Genomic DNA, 25,937 nt, shown 5'->3' with positions numbered 1-25,937 from the left:
TTAACTCATTTAGAATTTAGGAATTTCTCTTGCTGGTGGAAAAAAAAAGACGAATCTGCCCCCATGGCTGTCTTGGACAGATTATCGCGAATGGTCACCGCTACTCTAATTGTCTTGCTTACTATGGAACTGAGAGACGCGGGTGGTTTACAGTTGTCTCTCAGAACCATGTCGGGGAGAAGAGAGTTCTATTTTTGCAGTTCAGCCTTGTCTCTACCATACGTGAGAACGGCCGCACTAAGGCAATCTACGTTTAGTGGGCAGAAAGATGGAAGGTGGGATCTTAGAATGACTTTTTTTGTCTAATGAGAGGTGTCAGATGAAAATTCATTAGCACAGAGCGTCCAGATCTATAGCAGTACGCCTTCCGACTAAGAAAAATTAGGCAAAATCAAAGGAAATCCTTCTTTAGCAATTTATTTCATGAGAAAATTTAGTTGTTCCGGATTAGAGCGTTTTGCTTCTAGAACTTCATCGTTGGATCACAGCGGCAATTCATCTCTATAATTTAGTAAAAGCAGTTCCCGTACGTAGGCAGTGTCCTCTTGCCTCGCCACTGGCGCCGAACAAACAGGGCGAATTTAGCGCTTATCGTCACGCAATTCGTTCAAATAACATCGATGATCCTGAACGAACTGTTGCACATTTTCAAGCTGCCTGGCTCTTTAAAGTATCTTGCAGATTTGGTGCTTTTCCGCAACGTCCTTGGCTCGAAGGTAGGGAAGGATGAAGGGGTCGATCTGGTGCGACACTTTGGTGAAGAGCAGCGGGTCGTCAGGGTTGGCGCACTTGACCGGTCCTCCCGAGACCACGCCCTCCAGGGTCCACGCGCTGCCGGAGTTCCATACAAGCGGTCCCCCACTGTCGCCCTGCAGAAAGAGAGAAGTGAATCAGGAAGCCTTTTTTTTCTTATCGTCAGTGGTATAAAGGGAGAAGAAAGAGTACAGGAAAGGCAGGGAGGTTAAACAGGCAACTGACTGCCAGGTTGGCTACCCTACACATGCAAGTGGGTATACGGCGATTGAAAGGGAAAGAAAAGACAGCGCTATGTGATGGCAGACGGAAAATGAGGAAGAAAATCAGAAAAAAAGCTGAGGTTGGAAATGGAAAGTACAAAGACTACAGCGCGCACAAAAAAAAAGCGAAGCGGCATAAAAATAAGCAGGTAAATCAACAAAATTGGCGAACAGAATACTTTGCTTGCTAGTGACGTAAGCAATAATAGTGATAAAGGCAACGGTAAGAGAGTAGCACGTAGAATAATAGTGGTACCTAATCATGATACATTATTTATCATCATCACCAACCGCAAAAATAGCAGGATGGTGATGATGGTAGGTAAAAGTGGCCAAGATAACTGCTTAATTATAAGCGACATGCCTTTCGTTCAGACGCCTGCAGGACAAAAAGTTCGTGTAGATCTGGGTGGAAGGGGATATTGCTTGTATTCACTGGCGAGACACGCATGCAGGCAACCGTGTGAGTGCGCCGTCACTCGTTACGTCGGGCTCCGTTGGATGGCGGTACTTGTCCGTGCTAAGCACATAACTGTGCTGCACGTGAACAAACTCTACCTCACCGAACGCAAAGTATTGCCTCAAGTCTAATGTGAGTGCGATTAATAACATCTGTGTTGACACCACCGTTGAGAATCGGGTTGAAACGGAGCAGACGACGCATGCCGGCGTTTTTTTAAATGCTAATGCATTTCTTAGCCGCAGGTTGTCTTGCGTCGTTGAGCGGCGTGCGCCTAGCAACAGCTGTGGCGCGAGCCTAGCAACCGGAGCAGGTGCGGAGTAGCGGAGGGCAAGGGGAGAGGAGGAGCGCGCTCGGCGTGTGAGGGCGCTCGCATCGCGGAGCTCGGGGCGGAGAGAGAGCTCGCGCGCGGCCTGGCGCGGGTCTCTCTCTCCTCTCCGCGTACCCCTCTCCGCTCGCTGCGCATATAAATGCAGGGAGCGCGCGCCTCTCTCCGTGACTGCTTGCCGACTGGCGCCTTGATAGCGATGGAAGTCGGTGAAGTCGAATCCCTCGCGACAACGATACCGCAAAGAAGAATTCGGTGCACCCAATGCATTCGCATTTCCGCACGATCCCCTTCGGGGAGGTGGGGGGATTTTTTTCTTCGGCGTGCGATCGCAGTTGCGTAAGCCGCGCCATGTCCGTGGCGAATCGGTAGTTGTCAGTGTTGCCAAGCGAAGAAATTGGCAGTTAAACTTTTCAACGAATACGTATAGGACCCGGTGAATCCTTCAGTGCGGTTCGCGGAGTTTCATAATGGGGACACGCACACATAATGTGGTCGAGGCCCTGGCGAATTTCTCAATTTGGAAACAGAGGAGAGAAAATATGTTGAAGCCTAAGAAGAAAATGCTTTGCATAGGCCCCATTGAGTCTGCTGCGATGCTAGGTGTCTTATTAATGCTAACACAGGCCACTCGGCATCCGCATTGTGTTTTATTGTGCTCGATTGTAACCCGCCCAATTTTTTGTCAATACCATGGGAGCGTCGACCGTTTGGTTGTTCAGCGCCGTATGACGGAGTGACACGGAAAACACGACGAGAGTTGCCGCATGCGCACTAAGCACTGGCTGCGACGGCCGTCGTCTGCTAGGCTCTTTTAGGAGCTGAGTGCAACTATTAGCTTATCACACTGCTCGCCGTCTTTTTGTTCACGAGACATCCCGCTGCTCGAGTACTTCATAAACCACTAAAAAACTCTCATTTGAGGTATGCTTGTGGAATGCTTAGGCTGCTGCTATTAGTCACTTTCACTTTTTCTTTATGCACGTTTAGCGGCTGTTCCTCAGGCAGTCTGATAACCTAAGGAAGGAATCCGGGGCAGCGTTCTGCTCTTAAAACAGCCTAGCAGACGACGGCCGCCGCTGCCGGTGCTTAGTGCGCATGCGGCAACTCTCGCTGAGTGTGTGGTGTTGCTCCGTTATACGTCGCGCATACACAGAATGGTCGGCGCTCCCACGGCATTGATAAAAATTTGGGCAGGTGTACAGGCAAAAGAAAGTAGATTATAAGAAGGGAGTAGAGTTTCTCGCGTCCTCTGTACACGATAGCCGATGGATACCGAACAAGCGCACAACATCGGGACTTCAGTGCGCCAATTGAACGTTTTGCCGGGATTTCCTGGCATCAGGACCGGTTTTGCTAGAATAGTGGGGAAACGCACCATGCGACAGGGCTGCCATAATGAGAAATGGAAAAAATCGAGCACCCTGAAACACGGCAGCTGGCAAAGCAGCGAAGCTCTCCCCTATACCTCTTTATTTCCACCTACCCTCTTCACGCAACCACATCAGTGCGAATGGTAGGAAGGGTGTCATATTCTGGTGGCAAATTGTCCCGATATTGTGTGCACGCACGCACGCACGCACGTGGTTTCTAACCGAGCTATCTACAAACTCCTGCAGTGGAAGAGTAGTCGCCGATGGCTGATATGGTACAAAGACGGGGAATTACCCGTTGCTCGTATAAAAGATGGTGGCGTTTCGAGGAGCCTTGTTGCCATCTGCGGCTAATCTAAGGGATTACTATCGACGCAGTACATAGCCAACCTGACTTCGGAAGGAAGGTGACGTCTCTCCGGCAGCAGTGCCTATTTGCGACTGGCAGGTAAGGGTTATTAAATGTTATGAGTGGCGCCTAATAGGCTGCTTAGCTGTGAGTAAGCTGACCTTGCAAGATGAACCGAAGTCGTGTCCTGTGCAGAGCACGCTTTCAGGAACATTGACGGCGTAGTCAAGGATGCAGGTCTTGTGCCACATGGTCCGTGTGCGCAACTGCTTCAGCTGCGGTGCGAGCTCGTCGCTGCCGGCTTCAGGGGAGATCGCGAAGGGAAGAAAAAACACAAAAATACGAAGAAACTGTAATTTAAATTTCAGCTACGTTATCTAGCAAACGATGACGACGCCCATTTTGATGAATTTACAGTGAACTCCAAGACACTCCGTGGACCTGGGAGGTTGCACTGCAGATCAGTGACCATATTCTATGACCCAGGGAGCAAACAGTACAGCTGGCGAGGCCCCAGGATACCACGTGACTCAGATTTGTGGTCTACGCTGTGGGGTTAGGCGATGCGAACATGCAGCAACCCAGAATCCCACCCTTATCATTCGTCAAAAGGATGGCTTTTAAAAAATTATGGTGTGGAAGCAGACCCACAGAAGCGCTTTACTTTTACACCCAGCTGCAGAATATATTTTTAGTAGTAACATTACTATGACGCTAATTGTCAGCGAAAATCATTTTGCTAAATAATCAGTCAACAAATATGTAAATGCAATTGTTTTTTGGTTTCGGCCCACAGTTCAAGGAGATCAGATTGCAATATGTTTGCAGGAAAGGTATAGGAATATGAACTTTAAGTACTTTTACATGAATGTTTTCAGAAGAGGTATAGTGCATGTTTTCAAGATAGTTATAGCAGTATAGACTTTACGTGTGTTTACATGAAAGTACCTTTAAATTTAGGTACGTTGACATGCAGTAGTGGTTAGGTACCTTTACATGAAAAATATGTACCCCGAAAAACGCAAACAGGCTGAGGGCTAACAAGAAAGTACACATGCCAGAGAGAAAGCACAACAAAAATATAAAAAAGAGGCAAAGAAATAAATCCCAGGAGATGATGAAATAAGAAATGTCATTACAGATGTACGCAGCAGACAAATCAGGCATCAGAAAGTTCATTTTTAAGATAACTCTGAGTGCCATGCTTTGCTTTCTTTGGCTATGGAGGTTGCTAGGGAATTAGGAGCGTTGTCGGGAAATACACGTAAAGTATTGGGGCATGTTTGGTCTGTGGAAAGGAAACATACACAATTAGGTACATTTTGTTTGAAAGCTATTCTATCCATCCCGATCGATATGAGACCAATATTCCCCAACACGAATACCTAGGGTTTCAAGGTAGTCCAAGAAAAGGAAATTACAAAGCTGTGAGACGACTTAGAAAGATTGGAATGCTGGTGGAGGCACAGACGACAGGAAAAATTAGCATAGTACAGGCATACACCACTTAGTACAGGAGAGTGAGTGAAGTAATTTTGTCTCAGCGAGCTTCAGGCGCTGATGGTTGGGCTACCCCCCGCCCCCCCTCCCGGTGGTTATACCCTGTTTAAATATTATTTAAAACTGCCGCTAATAGCAGTGCAAGAACTAGAAGAGTTGTACAGCATAGATGCAAAAGGTGTTTTGGTGAGGTGGCACGCGTCATTACCCTGATATGAAGGGGATGAAATAAACAGTAAAATCGGCGAACCTGCGATTGCTTCGACTTGTCCTGAATTACCTCAACTTGACGTTGAAAGCGCAATCGACATTTACAGGCTTGTTGAGAAAACTCAACTCTTTGGCATTCTTAAAGCAATATAAAGTATGCTGCATAATACAGCAAAATGGCGCCACAAGTCTTCTATAAATACAGATTCACAAGTGGCTCTCTGCGCGCTCAATTGAACCTTTTATTTCAGCTTGACGCCAGCACTATCCTTCGATTTCCTCGACATCTAACATATTAACAAATTAAAGACCGCATGGTAAGAACACTGTTCACACGATGCAAGCCACAGGTAAGAACTTGGAGCATACCTCTTCCCAGGAGCGTCCCTCCAAACCTCCCATGTCGCCCTTACTGCTGTTATATGTGCTCACTCGGCTCCTCCAACCAATCGACCACTCTGATAATGGCAAAAACAATATCAGCCATACTAGTACCTCAGTCTCTAAAGCCTAACATCTTCTACTGGCTTTATGTCAACCACGAGAAGTGTACCCGAAGTCTTCGCAAATTAGGCGGAACGAAACTCAGTGTACATGTTGCACTGATAATAATTAGATATGTGTCCATCGTAATCCCAAATACTTTTTTTTGAGTATCTGTTATTTCTCATTTAATATGCTAATGGCAACCCTACTGGGGCAGGCAAAATTTCCAAGAGTAGCGCTCCGGCACATGAAACTGCCCACCTACAACGAGTAAGGTGCGACTCATTTCCTGAAACTATATTGTCCCCGATGCCTTCATTGATGAATTACAGAGTGGTACTTGTGTAATTATAGGTGTAATTAAGATGTAAATGTGCAATTAGAGAATTGGGAGGAAATCATTTTGAATAGCTTTGAAATTACTCTGTGATACATTCAATGTGTTCCCCTACTCTACAGACATTCGAGTGACCCTTCGGAGATTTCCAAGTGTCTCTCTAGACCCAAGCACAGGGTTGTCTGTCTAAACGTCCATCCGTTCTTTTAGCCACACCCATATTCCATTGTTCGCTTCGCAGCCAAGCCCACCGCTCTCACGTTGGTGTTATATATTTCATTCACTCATTCCAGTTTGGTTTGACGACAACCAGCTTTAGCGACGTGACGTTGAGAACAATTATCGTCGCCTAGATTTTGAAATAAAGAAGTTACCAATTTGAAGAGCTCATTGTAAGAAATGGATTGAAACGCGTAGATGCAATCCCCAATAGGAGTAGTTGACCTGGCTGGGGTAAAAAATAACGCCCAGTTACTCTCCAGCGTAGTCAAAATTGGCAGCGGAGACATTGATACAACAACGGAGGCTGGAATTGGCACCGGTGTGCCCGAATTTAGTAGCAACGCAGTGTGAAACACTTTGGCTAGTTTACAAAACATGGACTGCTGCAAACATCAAGTACCATAGATCTGTTTTGGCCTGTTCTAGGTAATCTGAGCTTCGACGTCTGATCCAGGAGGCACAAATACTTGGAAAGCAGTTATTGCGCGACAGCGTAAAAAAAGTTAGCGAAATGATGTGAACGAGGAAGCGATAATGGCCAGCCAATTCGTATGTCGAATGATGCTATTCTGCCACGTTGGGAAAGCTTAACTGCCCCGCAAGGAAATTTCTATCATGATCAAGCGTTGCTAGGGGGTCCCAGAGGACATCTGAAGTGAGACATTTATAAACCCGAGTCGGTTTAAAAGTGCATGAAAGCTAGTCATTATTCCTTAAACCATATGCCTGCCATACTTGTAAACAGCACACATGGAGTGAATTCAGGTTTTGTCACGCTGTTGCTCGATTTCTTGGTATGTCATGTTTGAAACTTGAATCCTTGTGGTGTGTTTTATACAATCTCTCCTCTACCGTGCGATGACTCAACGAAACTATTGTGCCTCGGTGTGCGAGAATGGAAACGGAAGATTGTGCAGAGGGAAAATAGACAAAGGCACGACAAACCCTTGTGGCGTCCCCAGCCGGTGACGTAGGCATCCGTATTTTCGGGAAGTTCATGCATGGCTTTGGGCAAGCAGACAGGACCAATGGTTTTTGTAAAATTGACCGCTTCTTTCAGGGTCAGGATTGCAATATCGTTCTGCAAAGCACAAAGCCCTGTTAAGTCACACCCTGGGATTATATATACCTGCAAGGTCACTTGATTGGTTCCCTTCGTCAAGTTATAGTCTTGTTTCTCGGTAGCCACTCTCTTATCTTGGTGGTCTACCGGTTAACAGTTCCATGAAGTGGATGACCAGCTCAAGTTCACTGCTTCTTCCAAAATTGAGCTGTGATATTTTTACGGGACTCGTATTTGACAATGCCCCACGCGCTATGACCCAAGACGGCCGACGACAACGAAGCGGCGGGCGCGCACCTTGCGCGTACGCTGTCATGGCCGCCATGTATATAATGTAAATAGATCAGTCATCATTTTTATTTATGTCTCGTCTCATCTTGTTATTCTACAATTTATATGGCTTACATTTTCAGTCGCATTAAGAGACATTCCTCCAGGCAGGGAGGGGTTGAAGTAATCTCCCGATATAATGACGTTTGGTGCTCTCAGCAATACTTTGAATGCACCGACAGTAAAAAAAAAAAAAACAACGGTGTGACTTTACACGGGTACGTGTATTGTTAGTGGCAAACAAAGCAGATAGTTCGCAGACATTCTAGCACTCGCGAAGGTTTACCCTTCTGGTATCATGCCCTTTTTACATAATATTTCATTGCCCTAATCCGTACTTATATATACCTACCTATACACCAACGTTAGTTATGTTCAGTGAGGAACGAGCGAAGCGGCAATGCTAGAATAGGAAGTTTGAAGCACAAATTTCGAGACTGAGGTTCGCTAATGAAAAGTGTAGCGTCGGTCAGGTAGCTGCTACATTGATTTGCATCTCTGAAATTTTATGCTTCACCCGCCGTGGTGGCTCAGTGCCTAAGGCGTTGTGCTGCTGCGGCCAAGAACATGGATTCGATCCCGGCCGCGGTGGCCAATTTGCAGATGGACGCGAAAAGCGAAACTACCGTCTGTCGATTCGCATTCATTACCCCCAGTTGGTCCAAATTAATTCCGGAACACTCCACTACGGCGCACTTCATATCCCAGGGATAGTTCGGGCACGTTGGACACCCACAATTTGAATTCGAAATGTATGCTGAAAGAATGGCTTTAATCCGCGCTACACTGAAAATAATCGCTGCCGGTCGGCATCAGCACAACGTTTCGGAACGACCAATGCGCGGGACGGAATGTGCGAAGTTGGCGGATTGTGAGGGCAAGCGTGCGATTAAAGTGAAATAAATGGGATCTACGCAGGGACAACAGTGCACTTGCACGCCTTGCGCTGTTGCCACAGCACAGATTTTGTTTTTTACTCTAATTCTATGCTGGGCGTTGTCATTTGCCAACTTTGAACATTACGTCACGCTGATTGGTCTATCCGAAACGTTGTGTTGAAGCCGACCCGCGGGAATTTCTTAGAGTGTAGTTGGTAAAAAGCAGCAAAAAACTGTAAAAAGCAGTGCGAAATTTGACGAAAATGAACGGAAAAGATAGAACCCAGCTGCATGTCTGGACGGTACTTGTTTAATTTCGAACATGTTTCCACCAGTTATTATGGACTCAGCACCAACCATAATAGCATGCCAGTATTTCATTGCACTTACTTTACAATTAAAGCGGAACAATGCGCAGTGTTGGCTTACTGTGTGGGGCGGCTTGTATTCCTTGTGAAAACAGACTTCATCTACTGCAACGGATACAGCTTCGGCTTCCACACTGCCGCGGTCATGGGCTCCCAGATGAATACGGAGCATTTTCGACGTCTTCTTGCTGAAACGACGGACCAAAATTATCCTGATCCCGTACGTAAGTCACTACCACCATGAACAAAACGAACAAATGTCAGCTTCTAAGTTGCGCCGCAGACTGCGGCTCAAAAGCACAGCACACGACTTGCTTCGTTTTCGCATGAGAAAGGTTTTATCGGTGAGTTAGGCGTGAACACAGCGTTGCACGGGACATTAGAATCACTGGCGCTGCTTATCCCAAAGCCCAAGATACCACGTAAGCTGAGTCCCTTTGTCACACAGTTTGTGCGTTAGGTGAAAAAGTGATCCCAGTTGATTGCGGTACATTTTAATGCTAAGCACTTCTGGCCACACCACGCAAAAATTCGTTTGTCACAGTTTAGTTAGACAACAATGAGTCAATGACATGGGCCACGGCATTCATATTTTATGATAACACCGCTTACATCGCTCCTAGAAATGTGTCTTTCCAGCAAAGCATTTGCGTGTAGTAGTGAAGCCGACTTTATAAACGCTTGATGTCACGTAGGCCTCAGCGTAACAGTTTGGTTGCGTAAGAAAGGAATGCTCTTACATTTTCACCGTTTATATTGCCCTGGAATGAAACGTCTTTTTAGCAGTGCGTTTGTGTATAATAGAAAATGCGCGTTTAGAAAGCCTCGGTGTGTAGCGCTCCGTTTTGTGACTCTCCTCGGATTTTACAAAACACGAAAGCGTATACAGTAAAAGCTGGTCAGTTCGAACTCGACGTGGACCATAAAATTGTTCGAATTAAACGGAGTTCGAATTATCGGGCGGGCGCTAGAATGAATGGACATCGCGCCAGACTGCGTGGGCAGAACACAACGAAGCCACGTCTGACATTGTTATCGCCAATTATGCGCTACAACACGCTCGTTGTGCACGCCAGGTGATCGCAAACCCAGACCAGTGACGGCGGCACAACGAAAACCTGCAACGGCATTCGCCGGAGCGCTGAGGCCGGCGGCGCGGCGCCCCGCTGCGGAAGCGAAATAAGCTGTCGCTGCAGCGGCTGCAGCGTAGGACGCGCGCCACACTGTTGTTTTTATGTTTCGTCCTTTTGCATCTCAAGTTAATTCGATTTGGTTTGGGTTCGCAACACATTGTAATCACTCTAGGCCGACTTTTTAGGCGAGGAGCGATGGAAACTATACTCGGGGACAACTTTCTGTGGCAATGCAGCCAAGGCTACGAGCCGGACCACGCCTTTTCACTGCGCACCTGGATGTAGTTCAAAAAAAAAAAAATAATTGGCTGGCGGTAACCTCAGCAAGTCAAGAATATTTAGTTCTTATGTTTTAGACTTGCATTGATAATACCTCTAAATTGCTAGCCAGAATATATGAGAGAGAGAGCATTTTTTTATATTTTCGGATATTTTTGGTTACGACTGTCGCCGCTAGCATCGCAATGGTTCCCTCCCGAAAAAAAAAAAAAAAAAAAACAGGGCGTTTTTGTCGACGGCTTTCGACAGCTCGCCGCTTCATTCTCCGCATAGGATTTGTAGAGCTTCACTGTCTAAACAAACGAAGCGAGTGGTTTGCAAAGTGTACGTCTAAGTGAGACTGATGCAACCGGGACCCCCACCGTTTTCGCAAATCCGTTCGGTCAGCCAGTTTCCCGGCGTAAGCGAGCGTGTGCATAAGCATGTGGGCATGCTGCTCTTTCGGTATTGGCGGTGAGCGCGACCACGGGCGGCGCTGCGAAGCGCGCCTCCGTGACGTCAGCTTAGGGACTCTCGCATTTGTCGTCTGCTTCAGTCGGGCTCGCTCTCCCTGCTGTTTCTTTGCACTCGGTTCACGTCTGATTCTTCTCCGCACCTTATTTTGCGTGTGCGTAAATTTCATCATAATAATAGACTTAAAATCGCATACACTAGCTCAAGGCGTGAGTTGAAGTATAGTTTTGGATACCGCTACGGAAGAAACATTGCCTGCGTCACCCCATTCCTTGCGGAGCCGGTCCTGTGCGGAGCGTGAAGAGTCGGAGCTGGGCGTCAGCTTCTGTTATAAGCAATCTTGCGAACAAAGGTAACAGCCAGCTGCTAGTAACCGACAACAGCGAAAATACAAGACCAAAACAAATTCCAGGTCTTCGGGGCTGTCGGTTTTGGCAAAAGGCATTACGATTCCCAGTAATGATTTGTAAGGTAAAACAGTTTGTACAACCTTTCCTAACGCTCGAAAGTATTGTATCACATCACTTTAAGTTGTCATGGCATGAAATTATGCCGACATGCACTATAGCGCGCAAAAAATGTAGGTTGAGTTCCAAATATGTGTGCATAGGCGCGTGCTCGTTTTATAACAGGCTTCTAACCAGTATGGAGGTTTATTGAGCAAAACGAGTCACGTCTACGGTAAAGATACAGTAACACTATGTTTGTTCAGACCTGGGTTGATATTTCGGTTTCATTTCTCACAGCCATATCGCCCCAATGGCCGGATATGCGTTATAAGAAAACTGCACTTAAGAGGAGGAGGAGGAGGAGAAAACTTTATTGAAAATTACAGTCGAGCTGATTAGTGGGCCGGGTCCTCACTCCAGGACAAGTGAGTAAAGGTAATTTTCTTCAATTCATAAAACGCCATCCCAATTAGACCTGGACTTGTTCTTTACGCCTGGAAGGGTTGGAAAACAATTAAGAGCTGCTTGGAAATATTAATCGGTTTTGATTCTTGTAAAATATGCGCGTATACTTTTTATTACGTTCGTTAGTGAGAATATAAAGCCTTTATCACTGTAATCATGTCATAATTGTTCGGGTTGAGAGTCAGTTCGTTATGATAACGGTGGTTAATTACAATAGAAATTCGTAGCACGAAAGCCGCCTTCGAGTACTCTGGACAACATTGTCAGGGGCGAGATCGCGGTGGCGTAGCACAAACCTTCTCCTGGTATTTGCATGTGAATAAACAACGCACGCTGCGTATATGTATCTTCTTGCACGCAGCCATAACGAAAGCCAATTTGTGAAGAAAGGAACGTATGCCACACAGCCTGAAGAAAATATCGACACTACCTTTGTGAGCCTCCCAAACATCCCCTACCCTATTAATAAAATGTTTGTGACGGTGCAGAAAAATGAGTGCGTTGTGCACAGTAAAAAACATTCATCTGATACAAGTCGGCAACAACGAAAGAAATAGAAGACAGCCGCTTTATTTCCTGCTGTGCGATGCGAGTGTAGGGGCCCGCTACTTGGTACGTAGCATTCGACTTGAGTCTTCATAAGAGCATCTCAAAAATACTGTATGGAAGCCTACGCATTTTGAATGCTTACCGAGGAGCTCTGGGCGCTGAACAATCGTAAATAAGCTAGAAAGAACGAGTTACACACGATCTTCTGACCGATGCTCTGTTCTCTCTCCTCGTGTGTTGTAAACTTGTGGGGGATACAGCTTGAAATTATTCAGATGTTTCAGAAGCTGGCACAAATAACTGAATTACTAAAAATAGGCTTTTTAATGCACTAAAGCATCAAAGCGGGCGATTTCTAGCGCAGGCACTGCTGGGCACTACTGCCCCTCACAAGCGGAGCGTAGCAGACGACAGCGGCGCGAGTCCCTAAGCCGACGTCAAAGCCAGAGGGCGCCACTCAAACACCTCACCGCCAATACCGCGACCGCGCTATACTCGGTTACAACTCAAGAACGGCACCACCTCATGTAGTGTATCACTCCGCCAAAGCGCCGGACCCGTGACGTCAGTGCGCGCGCGTTTTGAAAGTGGTTTGCTATGAATGCGTGATATCGTCTGCCTTGTCTCACGCAGTTTGTTTGCCGTCACCGGAGTCGTTTATAAGCATATTAAGTCCAAAAAATCACGGGAACTTCTCACGCCATGTTCAAAATACTCCCAGTACCGCCCTACTTGCGCCGCGCGGAGAAACATCCGGCTACGGTGATAAGGCACAGCGGTTAACTTCCGGGGCCGTTCTTAAGTTCTCACCGAGTATAGGTACGTACGCCGCACATGCCGGTGGTGCCGCCCAGTAGAAGAGTTTACAGATCGGTGCATTCCGTGAAAACTGCAGCGCTTACAAAATTCACTTCTTTTCTGAACGATACACAGTCCACAGTCGGTCTGCGTTCTCCAGTTCACGGCCGCTCGGGCCGTGTCCAGTCAAATCGTTGGCCTGTGTTTACAAACAGATGAAGCGTGTGGAAGGAGACGTCAATATGTCTGCATGATCGGTGATCGTGGTTCAGCGCGTTCAACTACGGAGCTTATCCGAAGAAATCAACTGTATCAAATGCGTATCGCCCACGCTGAAACTGAAACCAAAACCAGTTTATTGGGAACTACTTTGCGCAGTAAAACAAAGCAGTTAGCTTTACCCTCCTCCTCCCACCGCAGCTTTCGCTCCATTGACACAGAAAGTTGTCCCCTAGTATAGGAGATCCCAATTCGAATTAACCGTTCTGGATACCGACGCGTTCGAATTATCGGGAGTTTTTTCCCATTGAAATGTGCAGGGCTGTTCCGGGACCAGGGCATCAGTTCGAATTAACCGGAAGTTCGAATTAACCGAGTTCGAATTAACGAGCTCTTACTGTACGTCTAAAAAACAGCGGGGGTACAGTTAAAATGCTTACCTCTCTTTCCCTTACCCTTAGATGAGTTTCGGTGTAATACATTACAACAGTAACGGACACTGAATTTGAAATGCCCTTGGAACAAGCTGCCTATTGCAGCTGCCTCGGGACTTATGATATCGGTGTCACTGCATATAGATGGATCCCGTATTTCCCCAGCCATCCTTTAACCCACTCATTCCTTCCCGTCACTCGCGATCGTTTTTCCTCCGGGCAATATGTAAGTCCGGCCACTTGCTGTGCCGTCCTTTTTAAAAAACCTTTGCTTCTCCCCACCACCCTCCCCCATCTTTAGACTCCCAGCTCGTAGTTAGCGCTCTCTACCTGGCGGCGAGAGCCAGCAACTGCCCCTGTCTATTAACTTACCTCTATTAAATTTCACGACGTAGAGAGCGAATTATCGATTGACTCCTCTGAATGTTCTCTTTTTTTGTATTTTTACGCACTTATCTTTGTAGTAGGTGAGGAGGTAGTTGATCAGGCGAAGCGGCTGACATTGGAAGCTTTGCCTCATTTTGCGGCTGCTCGCATTTGCAGGATATATGTGCTTGTACTATCCGTCAAATAAACAGTTGACAGTCAGCACTTGCCCCGTGTGTCTTCTAAGTCCTTGTCAAAGTCCGGGCTGTAATGTGTTTCATGACAGAGCCACCTAGATTAGTTCATGCCCAATCAGGTCCGTTTGTTCTGCTCCTTCGGGACGCGACACACGCACCTACGGCAGCGCACGTTCGTGATATCAGCTGCGAGGTTGTAAAGCGCCACCACACGAAGGCCGGATGATGAAGAAACGATCTCTTATAGTTTTGTTGCATCCCCTACAGAAGGGCAGTGGTACGAGTCTACGCGTTCAGCAGTTTGCGAGATTCGGATGACGGGACGTGGAGGCCAAGTGGATAAGGAACTTGACAATACGAAGCAAATGTCTGCAAGCATGGCGGCTGGCTCGGAACATTTCCCTCGAGATCAGTACGACCTTTCTGTAAAAATGATTAACTTGTAAGTGCATACTGAAACGAAACACACTCTTGCAAAGTGCCGCTGCATGCATTTGTACAGCAGGAGTTACGTGCCACCGTCGCTTCGCACCGCCCTGGCACGCCTCCAGAGTGTCTTTTTTGCCGTCGTCGTCGTCGTCGTCGTCGTCGCCGTCGTCATCATCATCATCATCATCATCATCATCATCATCATCATCATCATCATCATCATCATCATCATCATCATCATAATCATCATACCACCACAATAATAATAATAATAATAATAATAATAATAATAATAATAATAATAATAATAATAATAATAATAATCACCACCATCATCATCATCATCATCGCCACCACAAACAGCCTATCTACCCCCACTGCAGGGCAAATGCGTACATATAATCTCCAATTACCCCAGTCCTGTGCTCACTGCGACCAATTTATCCCCGCAAACTTTTTGATCTCATCTGCCCATCTAACTTTCTGTCGCCCTCTGTCCCGCTTACGTTCTGTAGGGATCCACAGTGTTACCTTTAATGACCAACGATTATCTTGCATTCACGTTACATGCCCTGCCCACGTCCATTTCTTAGCTCAACTACGGCGCCTGCAATTGACTCCCACTGGTCGACAGGTCCTTACAGCATTAGGACTCCGTCCGATACCCCCGAGGGAACAAAAACAACGCATTCCTCTAGCCCTGCGAGATGGCATCCGGGTGGCCCCAATTCCTCGCAATATGCACACCAACTACCACCTTGGCCGCCGGGCTGCCCGTGCTCGAGCCCTGACTGCGCGATACGGCGAAGACCCCAGCGCCCTATATACAGATGCTACCCCCTACCCTGGGCGCGCCGGCCACGTAGCCTGCGTAGTAACTCATACCGGCCAATGCGTCACTGCCGCCACTACTACCACAAGCTCAATCGATGTCGCCGAAGAAATAGCCATTGCCCTGGCCGCCATTTCCCGCCCTGACCAAGTAACCATCCTCACCGATTCGCAGACAGCCTGCTGAAATTACCAAATTGGCCGAATTTCTTCATCAGCACTTCACATCCTCAAAAACTGCACAACGACCCCTGACATTCGCATCGTCTGGGCTCCTGGACACGCCGCCATCCCCGGCAATGAAGCGGCTCACGCCGCGGCTCGCGATATCATACACCGAGCCATTGCCGACGTTGGCCAATGTTTACCCCCTCACGATCAACTCCACCCACTCAGTGGCTACACGGAGATTCTCGCGCATTACCGGCAAACTCGCCGTCGTCTCCCACCACCACACTGGCGCCTCTCCAGAGAGGACGCTACAACTTGGCGGCGGCTCCAAACGAATACGTATCCACATCCCACCCGCCTCCACCTCATCTTTTCCACCCAACAACCTTCCCTCTGCGCTTACTGTCCCCAGCCTGGCACCCTCTACCACATCATATGGGAGTGCCAACGAACTCCAGACTTGCCCCCCCTTTCCAACCCAACCTTCGAGCAGTGGAGGGCTTCCCTGGCCAGCCCGGACCCGGATATCCAGCTTAAGTTGGTGACCCGAGCACGGACGGCCAGCCGAAGTCAAGGCATCCCGGACTAGGGACGCCTTCCACGGGGCGACGCCCACACATCAGCCTCTGCTGGAGAAATAAAATTTTTTTCTCTCTCTCTCTCTCTCTTAATTTCTACTACTGCAGTACAAATATATCTCATGAGGGTCAGGCACGCTGTGCCGTCACATTCAGCTACTAACCACGTGGCCAGTGCCTTGGTGCGACGCACCTTCCACCAAAGCTTAAATAATGCTATTTCATAATAAATGGCACTGGCAGAAATTTAGATTCACTTCGGTTACCAAAAGGCGATATTTTGAAACAGCGATGGTAGCATCATTCAAGCACATGTGCGCAACAAACTCTGCATGTAAAGGACTCACAAAACGACCCGCCTAATAGCTCTCTTTTCTATGCTAGAAGTGTTGCTATAGGCGATTACTAGTCTGCACCAGCGTTCCCTCGTCCTCCCGGTAAATTATGTGTAGCTTGCATATCAATGTAAGAACAGGGTAAGAACACCGTCATAGATGTGCCCGCAGCACAGCAACAAGTGTTAGGTTAGCTTCCTGTGTCAGATAGCAAATAAATGCTCATGGAGTGGGAAGCGCAGTGTTAGAGATTATGAGAAATGCCGCATTGTACAACAGCTTGCGGAAGCTACGCATGAGAACGTGTCCCTAAAAATACAACTGACATCGAGATATAAATCGACTGGAAGTGCTCTAAATGTACTCCGTCGTAACTGCAGGGGGCAGATGTGCAGATGCGTCACATTTTTTTTTGCCTTCCACTGAAGTCTTCCATTACGGCGACTTTCATGGTTCGGCGCGATGAGGAGTTTACCACCGTTATTATACATAGATGTGCTTCAGACTTTTCAAATAACGATGGCTTCGCTGGCATTCAGGTACTTACAGCAAGCAGTGCGCAGCCGTGATGACATGCCTGTCTGAGATGAGTGCGCCGGAACAAATGTGCTTGGGGAAGAGCTCGTTTGTGAAGATTCCGGCGTGCCATGGCCAGCTCCCCGGTACGGCCACGCTGCCGCCGAAGATGCGGTCTTCCTCATCCAGCTTCGGCGGAATGGGTGTCTGGCCGCAGTTCGCGTCGTCCGTGCCTGCGCGCGCGGTCGGCGAGGGATGAGGGATGGTTTTGGGAATGCTCCTACGTGGGGTTTCCGGCGTGGAACTTGGGGAATCGCAAACAAGGAAGTAGTCGTTGAGTTGATTCTTGAAACAAGTTTTTAGATTAGTACTAGACGGTGCAGTTCCAAGGCACCTCTTAATTTTAAAAAGGGTTTTGCTGTTTGGGCTTCTATTCTCGTGCAATTATATTGCCACAGTAAGATGGATGAACACTGGTACATTTACAAATGCTGGCCAATTGGAATAATGAGTCTCGATAGACGGAAGCTCGAAATTATCGTCGGCCCTGCTCCGAAAACTGTCTCGCGGACGTAATATACTGCCCATGCGGGGAGTGCTGCCATTACAACTACCACTGCGACTTCTGGTGAAAAGGAAACCGAGTTAGGCGAGGTTCTTTGATGATCAGAGAACAATCAAGAGTGGGGGGGAAGTAGATACTGTGTAGAGCTGCCGCATGACCTGCAGCGAGCCTTTAGGGAACGTCAGAGGGAGGCCAGGCGGTACAGAAGAAGTCCAGGGCTCTTAACCAGGGGCTTACATACTGCGAGTGAAAAATGAAAAAAAAAAAAAAACTCATACTAACGCGTAAGACGTGAAGGCAGCGAAGCTTTGCACAACCTTCACGACCATCACGAAGGTTTGATTTCCCGATTGCAGCCGATTTGCTTCTTCGCAGCAGCAGCAACGACATTTACTCCGATTGCTACAAGTGTGAGCTTTCGTTATTTTTTTGAAAGTGATAATCATTGAACATCTTCTTTGAGGGGCGTACGCTATGACGTGTCTTTCTTGTTCCGATCAAGTGTTGCTACATTTACGGCGAACGCTGGATTTTTTTCGGCCAATCTTGGCCAATATCCCAAGTCGGTATGCTAGGCTTGCAAACGTGCGCCCATGACGCAGGGCGGTCGCCGCCAGGCACGCGCACATGAGCGCTCGGCATTTTCTTGGTTTATTTAACTTCCGGGTGGTCACCGAAATCTTGGCCAATCTCCCTAAGTGGGTATGCTTGGCTTGACGAATGTGTGAACAGGACGGTGGGCGGTCGTCACGAGGCACGCACAAACAAGCGCTAGGCATTTTTTTGGTTTTGTTAACTGCCGGGCACCCATGCGCACTCGGCAATTCTTTGGTATTTTTAACTGCGGACACGAATAATTACGGTTTGCCAAAGAACTTCGCTCTCAAAAAAGAAAGAACAGATCAAATTGCATGCAGCCCTTGCGAATGTGAAAACCCTTAAGGGAGTAAGAATTTCGGGAAGATGCCACGTGCCGCTTAAAAAAAGTACGTTGGAACCAAGTAAAAAGACAGACGAATACAAAGCGTTGCAAGGAACGAAAAAGCAACAGATTTCTGCAGCAGGAGCAACCACATCTACTCAACTGGACTCTTAACAAACGAGCTGTTTGTGGGAGGGCTATTTTGTTCATAAGGAGATAGCTGTATGTAAGTGGCTCACTGCAGTGGTTCTGAAATGGGGGTCCGCGGACCCCGAGGGGTCCGCAACAGCATTGTAGGGGTCCGCGAAGACTCCCTCAAAACTTTCCCCCACCAACTTTTTCTCGATTTTGACAGCATTTTCTTGCAACTCAAAATGGTGGCTTCGCCGCATTACATGTACGTTTAGCTTCTCCGCGTAGCACATATTTTAACATCTTAGTTTCCACAACATGCCAGCTATGAGAAGAGAAAAAAAAAACACATCCACAAAAGGCAACATAAAATTGTTTGACATTATGACACCGATCAACATACGCTCCATCGTCTGTCCCCCAACACTTTCGCATGCCCAAAAGGGGTTCCCAGGGCAGTTATAGCCGAGAACCCCTGCCTAATTGCCTGCTCGGAGGCAATAACAAAGATTCTGAGTTTCCTTTCGAAGTATTATCCCAGGGGGTTCTAAAGTTTGGAGTGGGTGAATTAAATATTATTCCCGGTATTTTCTGTTCCTGGAACATTTGAAGTATAACTGCAGTGTATAAAGCTTCAGACGGTCCATAACGTGTCCCGGTGGTTGCAATGTTGCGCGACTACTAACGAGACTTTATTAAGAGTACCTTTATCAGACCTTATGCAGAGCTCACGTCTTAATAGTCACCGGGCGGATACTCCTAAAACAGTCTCTACAGCAGTCACGTAACATTTAAATGAACTTTTAATTAGAAGTGACGCTTTAAAATATTGAAAGAAAGTTTTCGGCGAGGTTGGGTTCTATCAGCTGTGAACTGCTGCGGACAGCACATCTTTTTCTGGTGCAAACTATGCTTCGTTGATTTTAAAACTTTAAACGTTTTTCATGAGAAGTATAAGCGCAGTGCCTAATTGTACACCTTTGAACGCCTATGGCTTGCGTGTAGGGAATTTTTAATTCCTGGGCACTTTCTATTTAGACCTTGTTTGTTTTAGACCCGTAATTTTAACAGAGTTATTTACTGCCGCAACACTAATGCATAAATAATGGGCGAATGACTGCATAATCAAATGTAGGACAACAAAATTGTGTGCTTCCGTGGAGAAAGTTAAAACATTTTTTATAGAGTTGTGTTTGCTAATCGAGACAGCGGAAGAAAATAGAGCTAGAAAGAAGAAGGCCGAACCCGATGTTCGATTTGGTTTCAAATGTTAGTTCCAACGTTTTCCGTTCTTAAGATTTTTCTTAAGCATGGATGATTGCATGACGTGCTAACTTCACGATTATACCTTTATGCGAAAGACCACATTGTTTCACACGCTCACGTACGGTTGCGTATCCACCACTGTTTCATCACGACGTGAAATTCGCGGAACCTTTTGTTTAGTGAGCTACCCCTGAAGGCTTAATCAGGAGCCGAGCAGGGAACAATCGACAACCTTGGTAATGTTGGGTGTTTGCTTTGGGCTAATAACGCCCACCGATATTGTGACTGATTATCGCTTTTAGTACGCTTCTGCGGAGACAGATACTTCGAAAATTTTCCAAAAAGAGGTTAGAAGTATTTTTATCTGTCTGTAAAAGCCCAGCGGGAAACACAAAGCCCTAGGTAATTTTCCCTTGCGAGCAAACAATTCGATGCCCCCTCTCTTGTTTACGGGACATTATGAGTTATTCGCAAGTGTGAGCTACAGAAAATTTTGCCTCCTATACTTTGAACGTAACGGATACTGGAAGCAAAGTTAATTGGCGTTGAGGATTAACAGTTGTTCGTGGAAAACGGGAAATTGTTTTAGGCGGAAAGTGTTGCATTCGATGCAGCTTGCGATGCCGGTTAATACTAGCAACAAAGGCTTGTGTGTAGCTTTGGTCTGATGGCGTGGGCGGATATATAACTCCAGCCTTTCATAGCGCGATCAAGGGAGGTGGTTTGCAAGGCAAGCTGGCGATGGGGTACCGTATGATCGCACCACTCTCGGTAAACAGGCTTCACGGCAATGTCGATAGATGAAATGCGTAACCCGGTCTCAGGGAAACGTTCCGAATTTGGAATTAATTATAAAAGGATCGTCAATAGTTCGCTACAAAAAAAGTTATACCGCAAGAAAATCTACAAAATGTGCCCAAATCTCTCACAAACGCACGTTCTCTATTTTCAGCGGCAGCTGCTCATGGCTGCTATTTTTATTACACAGTTACTCCTGACCCTGCAGGAAGCTGTAAAAAACCGAGGACGTTTGGTTTAGCATTTCGAATTAAGTGGGAAGCTACTGCAGAAGGTTAAGTGACAAAAACTAGCAGTCTTTCAGAGCGTGAATAGATATAGAAAAGATAGTCTTCTTCCTTCAGATGAAAACCTATGTGTTTACCGTATTGCCTCCCAGTCTTTTTTAACAGAGGCAGAAAATAGGTGCAGAGGAACACCGTTTATAAGGCGGTCGTTTGTCGACCGTGCAGACTGCTACCATTTGTGGACTGCTACACAAAAAAATTGCGCATGTGAAACAACAGCAACAAAAGCAAAAAATAAGACAGACTTCTGCCTGGGGTTGCAGGTAGACTTGATGCATTCCTCTAAGGAGTTTAGAGCAATTTTTGGTCCGCGATGTGTGTAACGCTATGCTGACGATGTTGTGGAATCATATAGTCGCGAAGAGTTAGGTTTTCCCTTACTACGCAGATGCAAGTGCCGACAAAGCACTGTCACTGTTAATGTAGGGCAGGGTTGGATCACCTTCTTAACTCCTAGGTGTTTTGAACGCAACCCACCATTAGCGTGGATTACTAGAACAAAAGGTCGAAATACACAGCGTAGGTCAACTCACCAACTTCGTACGCAACCACGTTCTTCGCGAAAAACGCAAACAGTACCACATAGAGCTTCATGGTGACACGGGGTGAGAGATGCGCAGGGAACTGCCGCTTGATGTTGTAGGCGGGAAGCGCTACAGCTGGCTTTATGGCGTAGTTTATCTTGCCAATCGCTATCTCTTGATAAGACGGTCCAGGGGCGCGACATCTGTCACAGCATAATTACGTCAGCACAGGTGAAAACGAGCTTGTGGACAGCCTCGAACTCGATGCCATGTGGTTTTGTTCTCACAATGTCGCTGTGCCACTTGCGACCTTTCTGTATAGGCCCAGAAAAAAACTCCCTCTTTACCAGACTTGCGTCCGTGGAAATGAAAACGCGTTGGTTTCGACTTCTGGAAAACGTTTATTCCCGGTTCATTTCGTCTACATCGTGATTGAATACTCGGAAGTTCTCAATGCTAAAGTATTTCAGCACATCTGCTGTGAAGGCAGAAATGAGCAATCTATATCGTTTACTAAGCGAATAGATGTGCGTTATAGAACAGACCTTCCGAGAAAACACTTGGACAGCTGGAGAAGTACACGGATTGAGGCGCCATTTCTAGGATATCTTTCACACGGTGTAGGGGCATTATAGGCAGGCAAGGAAGCGTGTTAAAACGCGACCAGGGGAACAAAAATTCATTGATCGAGAGGCCACGCATTCATCTCGTGATGAATTGGAATTGCAGGTAATGCCGGCGCTCACTGGGGTTTGACATAACAACTTCGGATGCTCTTAAAATTTCTCTAATGATGGGAGGATGCGTGAGCACCGCTTCTTGTTAAATTAAGTCGCTCATTTTGGTGCCCCTAATTTTTTGCTGCTGATTTAGCGCTGCTGAGTATCTGACATCGTCAAGCACGTAATAACTCATTTTTTGTAATATGAGTAGGCCCTGCTGCAAAACACAATGCTTGAGAGCCGGCTTTATGGAGACCCCGCTTTGCCCCGGGCTCCTTAATGTCAGTTTCAATACCTAAAACAAATGCATTGGTGGGAATAAGGTTGTTGGGAGTGAATATAAGCCACTATCGAAATACGAACGTTTATAAAATATTTGAAAGTCCGTTCGCAACGAATGGGAATTTTGACGAGAGATTTCTCGTCCACTTAGTAATAACACGAACCGCGGGAAGGCGCGGTTTTCTCCGACTGACCTAAGGAGCGGCTGAGTGCTGCTCTTGCATGATGGCAGGCCGCATTAACACATCCTGTGATCAAACAAATAGGGAACTAGTTGACGCACATGCTAGGAAGCTGGTGACTGCGTGAGTACGCCGTCAGTACTGCCCTACGAGAACGAAATATACTTTTGCGGCCTGCATTTTAATGATGTTTTTTTTATAGAAAAGGAAAAAACTAAGAAATCGAGAAGGGGAATAGGAATTGCAGAGAAGAAGTATGATGATTTCGGGTTTAATGGCGCAAGGCCGACAAAGGCAAAGAGCGCCATGACAATGGTCAATGAGACCAGAAGGATTGGTAATAAAGGCACTAGTTTAAAAACTTCCACTAAGGGGTTGGTGTATACGGCCATAATTACAACATAGGGAGTATACTAAAAGCAAGGGTGTATAGGGTCATATTTAAAATAGTTAGTGCAGGCACCTAACGTATAAAGCCTCAGGTTACGACATGAAAGGAAGTAGCTACTTGTGAAAGTCCCGAGGAAGTCCTAAATTTATGGGGATGTCTCTCGGGCCACTTGGGGGAAGGATCGCGACCAATCGTGCACTACTTTTGTGACACCAGTTTTAGTCGCGAAGAGTCCTAGGTCAGGTAGAAAGTTGGGGTCATAAAATGCAGGGGTACCTTAAGAGAAGCACGGAGAAAGCGCATTATGAAAGACAGAGCGGTAACAGGAAATACGAGAGGATGTAGCCATTGGCGCTAACATTCGCGCCAACTGCAGTAATCGAGGTCTTTGCTCGTGTTTTCTGGGCAGCGGAGGTGGAGGGACAGACGGGCGGGGTAGTGCCTTGTAGGCAACGTTTACTAACCTGACAGGCGCGATTCACTCTGCTTTTGCGTGTCAACCTTTACACGTGCGCACCCCTCCGGCTCTGTGTTTGTTCCTTCATGTGCTTCTAATCAAGAGAAACAAAAGCTGAACGCGCCACCGGGGAATGATCTATCGAAATGCGATTATATACAATTGTGATGGCGGCGGTGGTGGGTATGGTATGAGGGACGTCAGTCCTGCTTGACCAACGGATGTAGCCGCCAAACTGTCTCTGGTGTTTAAATAGGCTTAACAAAGAAGTGAAGCAACACGAGCGTTACCGCGTGTGCGCGCGTAGCACGCGGTAGCATCTGGAAGCCTGGTTATGTTGGGGTGATGGTTCCGATGGATGCATTGGGATCTGCGCCAGCAGAGCGAAAGCGGTTGTGTGACAAGTTTGTGCTGACGAGCAGAATTTAATTCACTCTCCATCTCACCCTCTATCGTCTTTTATTAATCTGCCATCTTGTCGGCTTTAGCTGAAGCTTTACGCTCATAAGGATAGGTTCGGAGCGTTAAACGCCACAATAAATCACATCAATCGTACCCTGTAGTCTTTTGTTTAGCCGACACATGCTGTTCTGCTCAGTTTTCTCCGCGACGACGGTGATACCATTCTTTGTCTGCAATATGATGCTGAAGGTTTAACTATACCACGTTTGACATAAGGGGAAGTTGCCAGGCTTAATTTTGTGTCCGTGATGGAAAATTTGACGATGAGTTATTCTAAATTTTTAAGTGTTTTACGAAGTATATTTGCGTGTTTACCAATCTTGTGTTATGCGAAGTGGGGCGTTTGTTTTTTGTATTCTGTCGCATATATTACGCCCAAGTCTGTTTCTAATTTAAACCACAGTGGTAATTTCGTTATGTATCTACATTTTATTTCAGATGTATGCCTAATGTTTTTTTTTGCTCAACAATGTTGACACTAGGTGCGATGTGAGATTTAGTAGTTTGTAAATATTTTGCCTCTATAGAAACCGTGTTAAAGAATTCGTGTAACCTTTTACCGGGCGGCTGAATCAAGGGCTAGACAGACAGACAGACAGACAGACAGACAGACAGACAGACAGACAGACAGACAGACAGACAGAAAGTAGCCTAAGGAAGACTACCGTCTTTATATATAAACAGGGAGAAACACTTGACGCTGTGAATTCTTATTGGCTTGCAATGCGTCCCATAGCGCGTGCATCACAAAATACACTCACACACAAAGAAAAAAAGAATAGGCGCGTGCATCAGAATCATCGCATGCACTTTTTATTGTTGGCCTTAAACCTGGATCGCGGCAGTGTGCAGCAGCATGTATGGCAGCCGCAAATATATTTAGCTATTGGGTAGAGAACCCTAATCCACGAAAGTGGCTTTGTATATTTTCTTAGTGATTTTTACAGGTAATTTCAGCTTCGCGTGGACGTTTGTGGCACAAGCCGAAGTGTCTTCAGTATAGTTTGGCATGTTGTGAAGGGTATGATGTTAGATAGGATGTTACCGCATCGAACTTAACAATGAGATAAAAATCGCAAAAGATTGTTTTCTTTCTGTAGGTAAGAATAATTCTTTGGAAAATCGTAAAAAGTACTTCAGCTGTGCGCCATGTTTGGACAATATACTGTGTAATCATGATGTAACAGTGAAAATAACGGCTGAAGATAGTAAAAATGAAAGGAACACGATTGTCAGGGAGACTCGTGCCCAGAATTCAGCTGCCACCGTTAGTTACAGTGTCCAAAAGCCCCTCTTCGTCTCCTGTTCGTCTTGATTCAGCCGCGTGCCTCAATTGCATCGCCTCACTCGGTGTGGACAGCTGGGGCTCTATGGAGGCATCAATAATAATTCCGTGGCACTTTGGCAGCCCAAAATAAACACGGAAGAAATGCAGGACCAGACAGGGTGAGCCTTGCCGTGAATTTTCCTCTGCTTCCTGTATTTTTCTTTGTGCTTGTTCACATGATTCACAGCACTAACAACCAACTAGCTCAGTTGTCCACATATAAGGCTTGTGCAGTACTTTTGTAAGGTATTCGCATGATATATTCAACGTTGAGTAGGGTTCGAGAAATTTCTGGTGAGGTAACAGATTCTTTTGTCTGAAATTAAAAAAAAACAAGGTAGGAATACCAACACGCGAATATGTGACGAGGTTTTACGTATTCGCGTACACATACAGGGCTACAGGGAACAGTCCATTAGTCGTTCAGTTGTACGGCCGGTGCAAGCTAAATACGGGTAAAATGCCTTTACCCCCCCTTTAGTGCATGATGAAACCAGC

General features: G+C 46.5%; 1 protein-coding gene across 1 annotated transcript; it reads right to left on the bottom strand.

The window, feature by feature from the left end:
• Positions 1–401: 401 nt before the first annotated feature.
• On the bottom strand, positions 402–21,781 carry LOC144165306 (chymotrypsinogen A-like). The gene is made up of 6 exons (XM_077695424.1): positions 21,626–21,781; positions 17,154–17,355; positions 8,982–9,108; positions 7,227–7,362; positions 3,688–3,827; positions 402–869 (listed from the first exon to the last, which is right to left on the bottom strand). The coding sequence occupies exons 1-6, from the start codon at positions 21,684–21,686 to the stop codon at positions 666–668; spliced, it is 870 nt and encodes a 289-aa protein (XP_077551550.1). The 5' UTR covers positions 21,687–21,781; the 3' UTR covers positions 402–665.
• Positions 21,782–25,937: the final 4,156 nt, after the last annotated feature.

This window comes from Haemaphysalis longicornis, unplaced genomic scaffold (assembly GCF_048455015.1).
Source record: "Haemaphysalis longicornis isolate Haplotype H1 unplaced genomic scaffold, Haemaphysalis longicornis Haplotype H1 scaffold_14, whole genome shotgun sequence".
Taxonomy (NCBI): domain Eukaryota; kingdom Metazoa; phylum Arthropoda; class Arachnida; order Ixodida; family Ixodidae; genus Haemaphysalis; species Haemaphysalis longicornis.
This window is presented reverse-complemented; position numbering and strand designations above follow the sequence as displayed.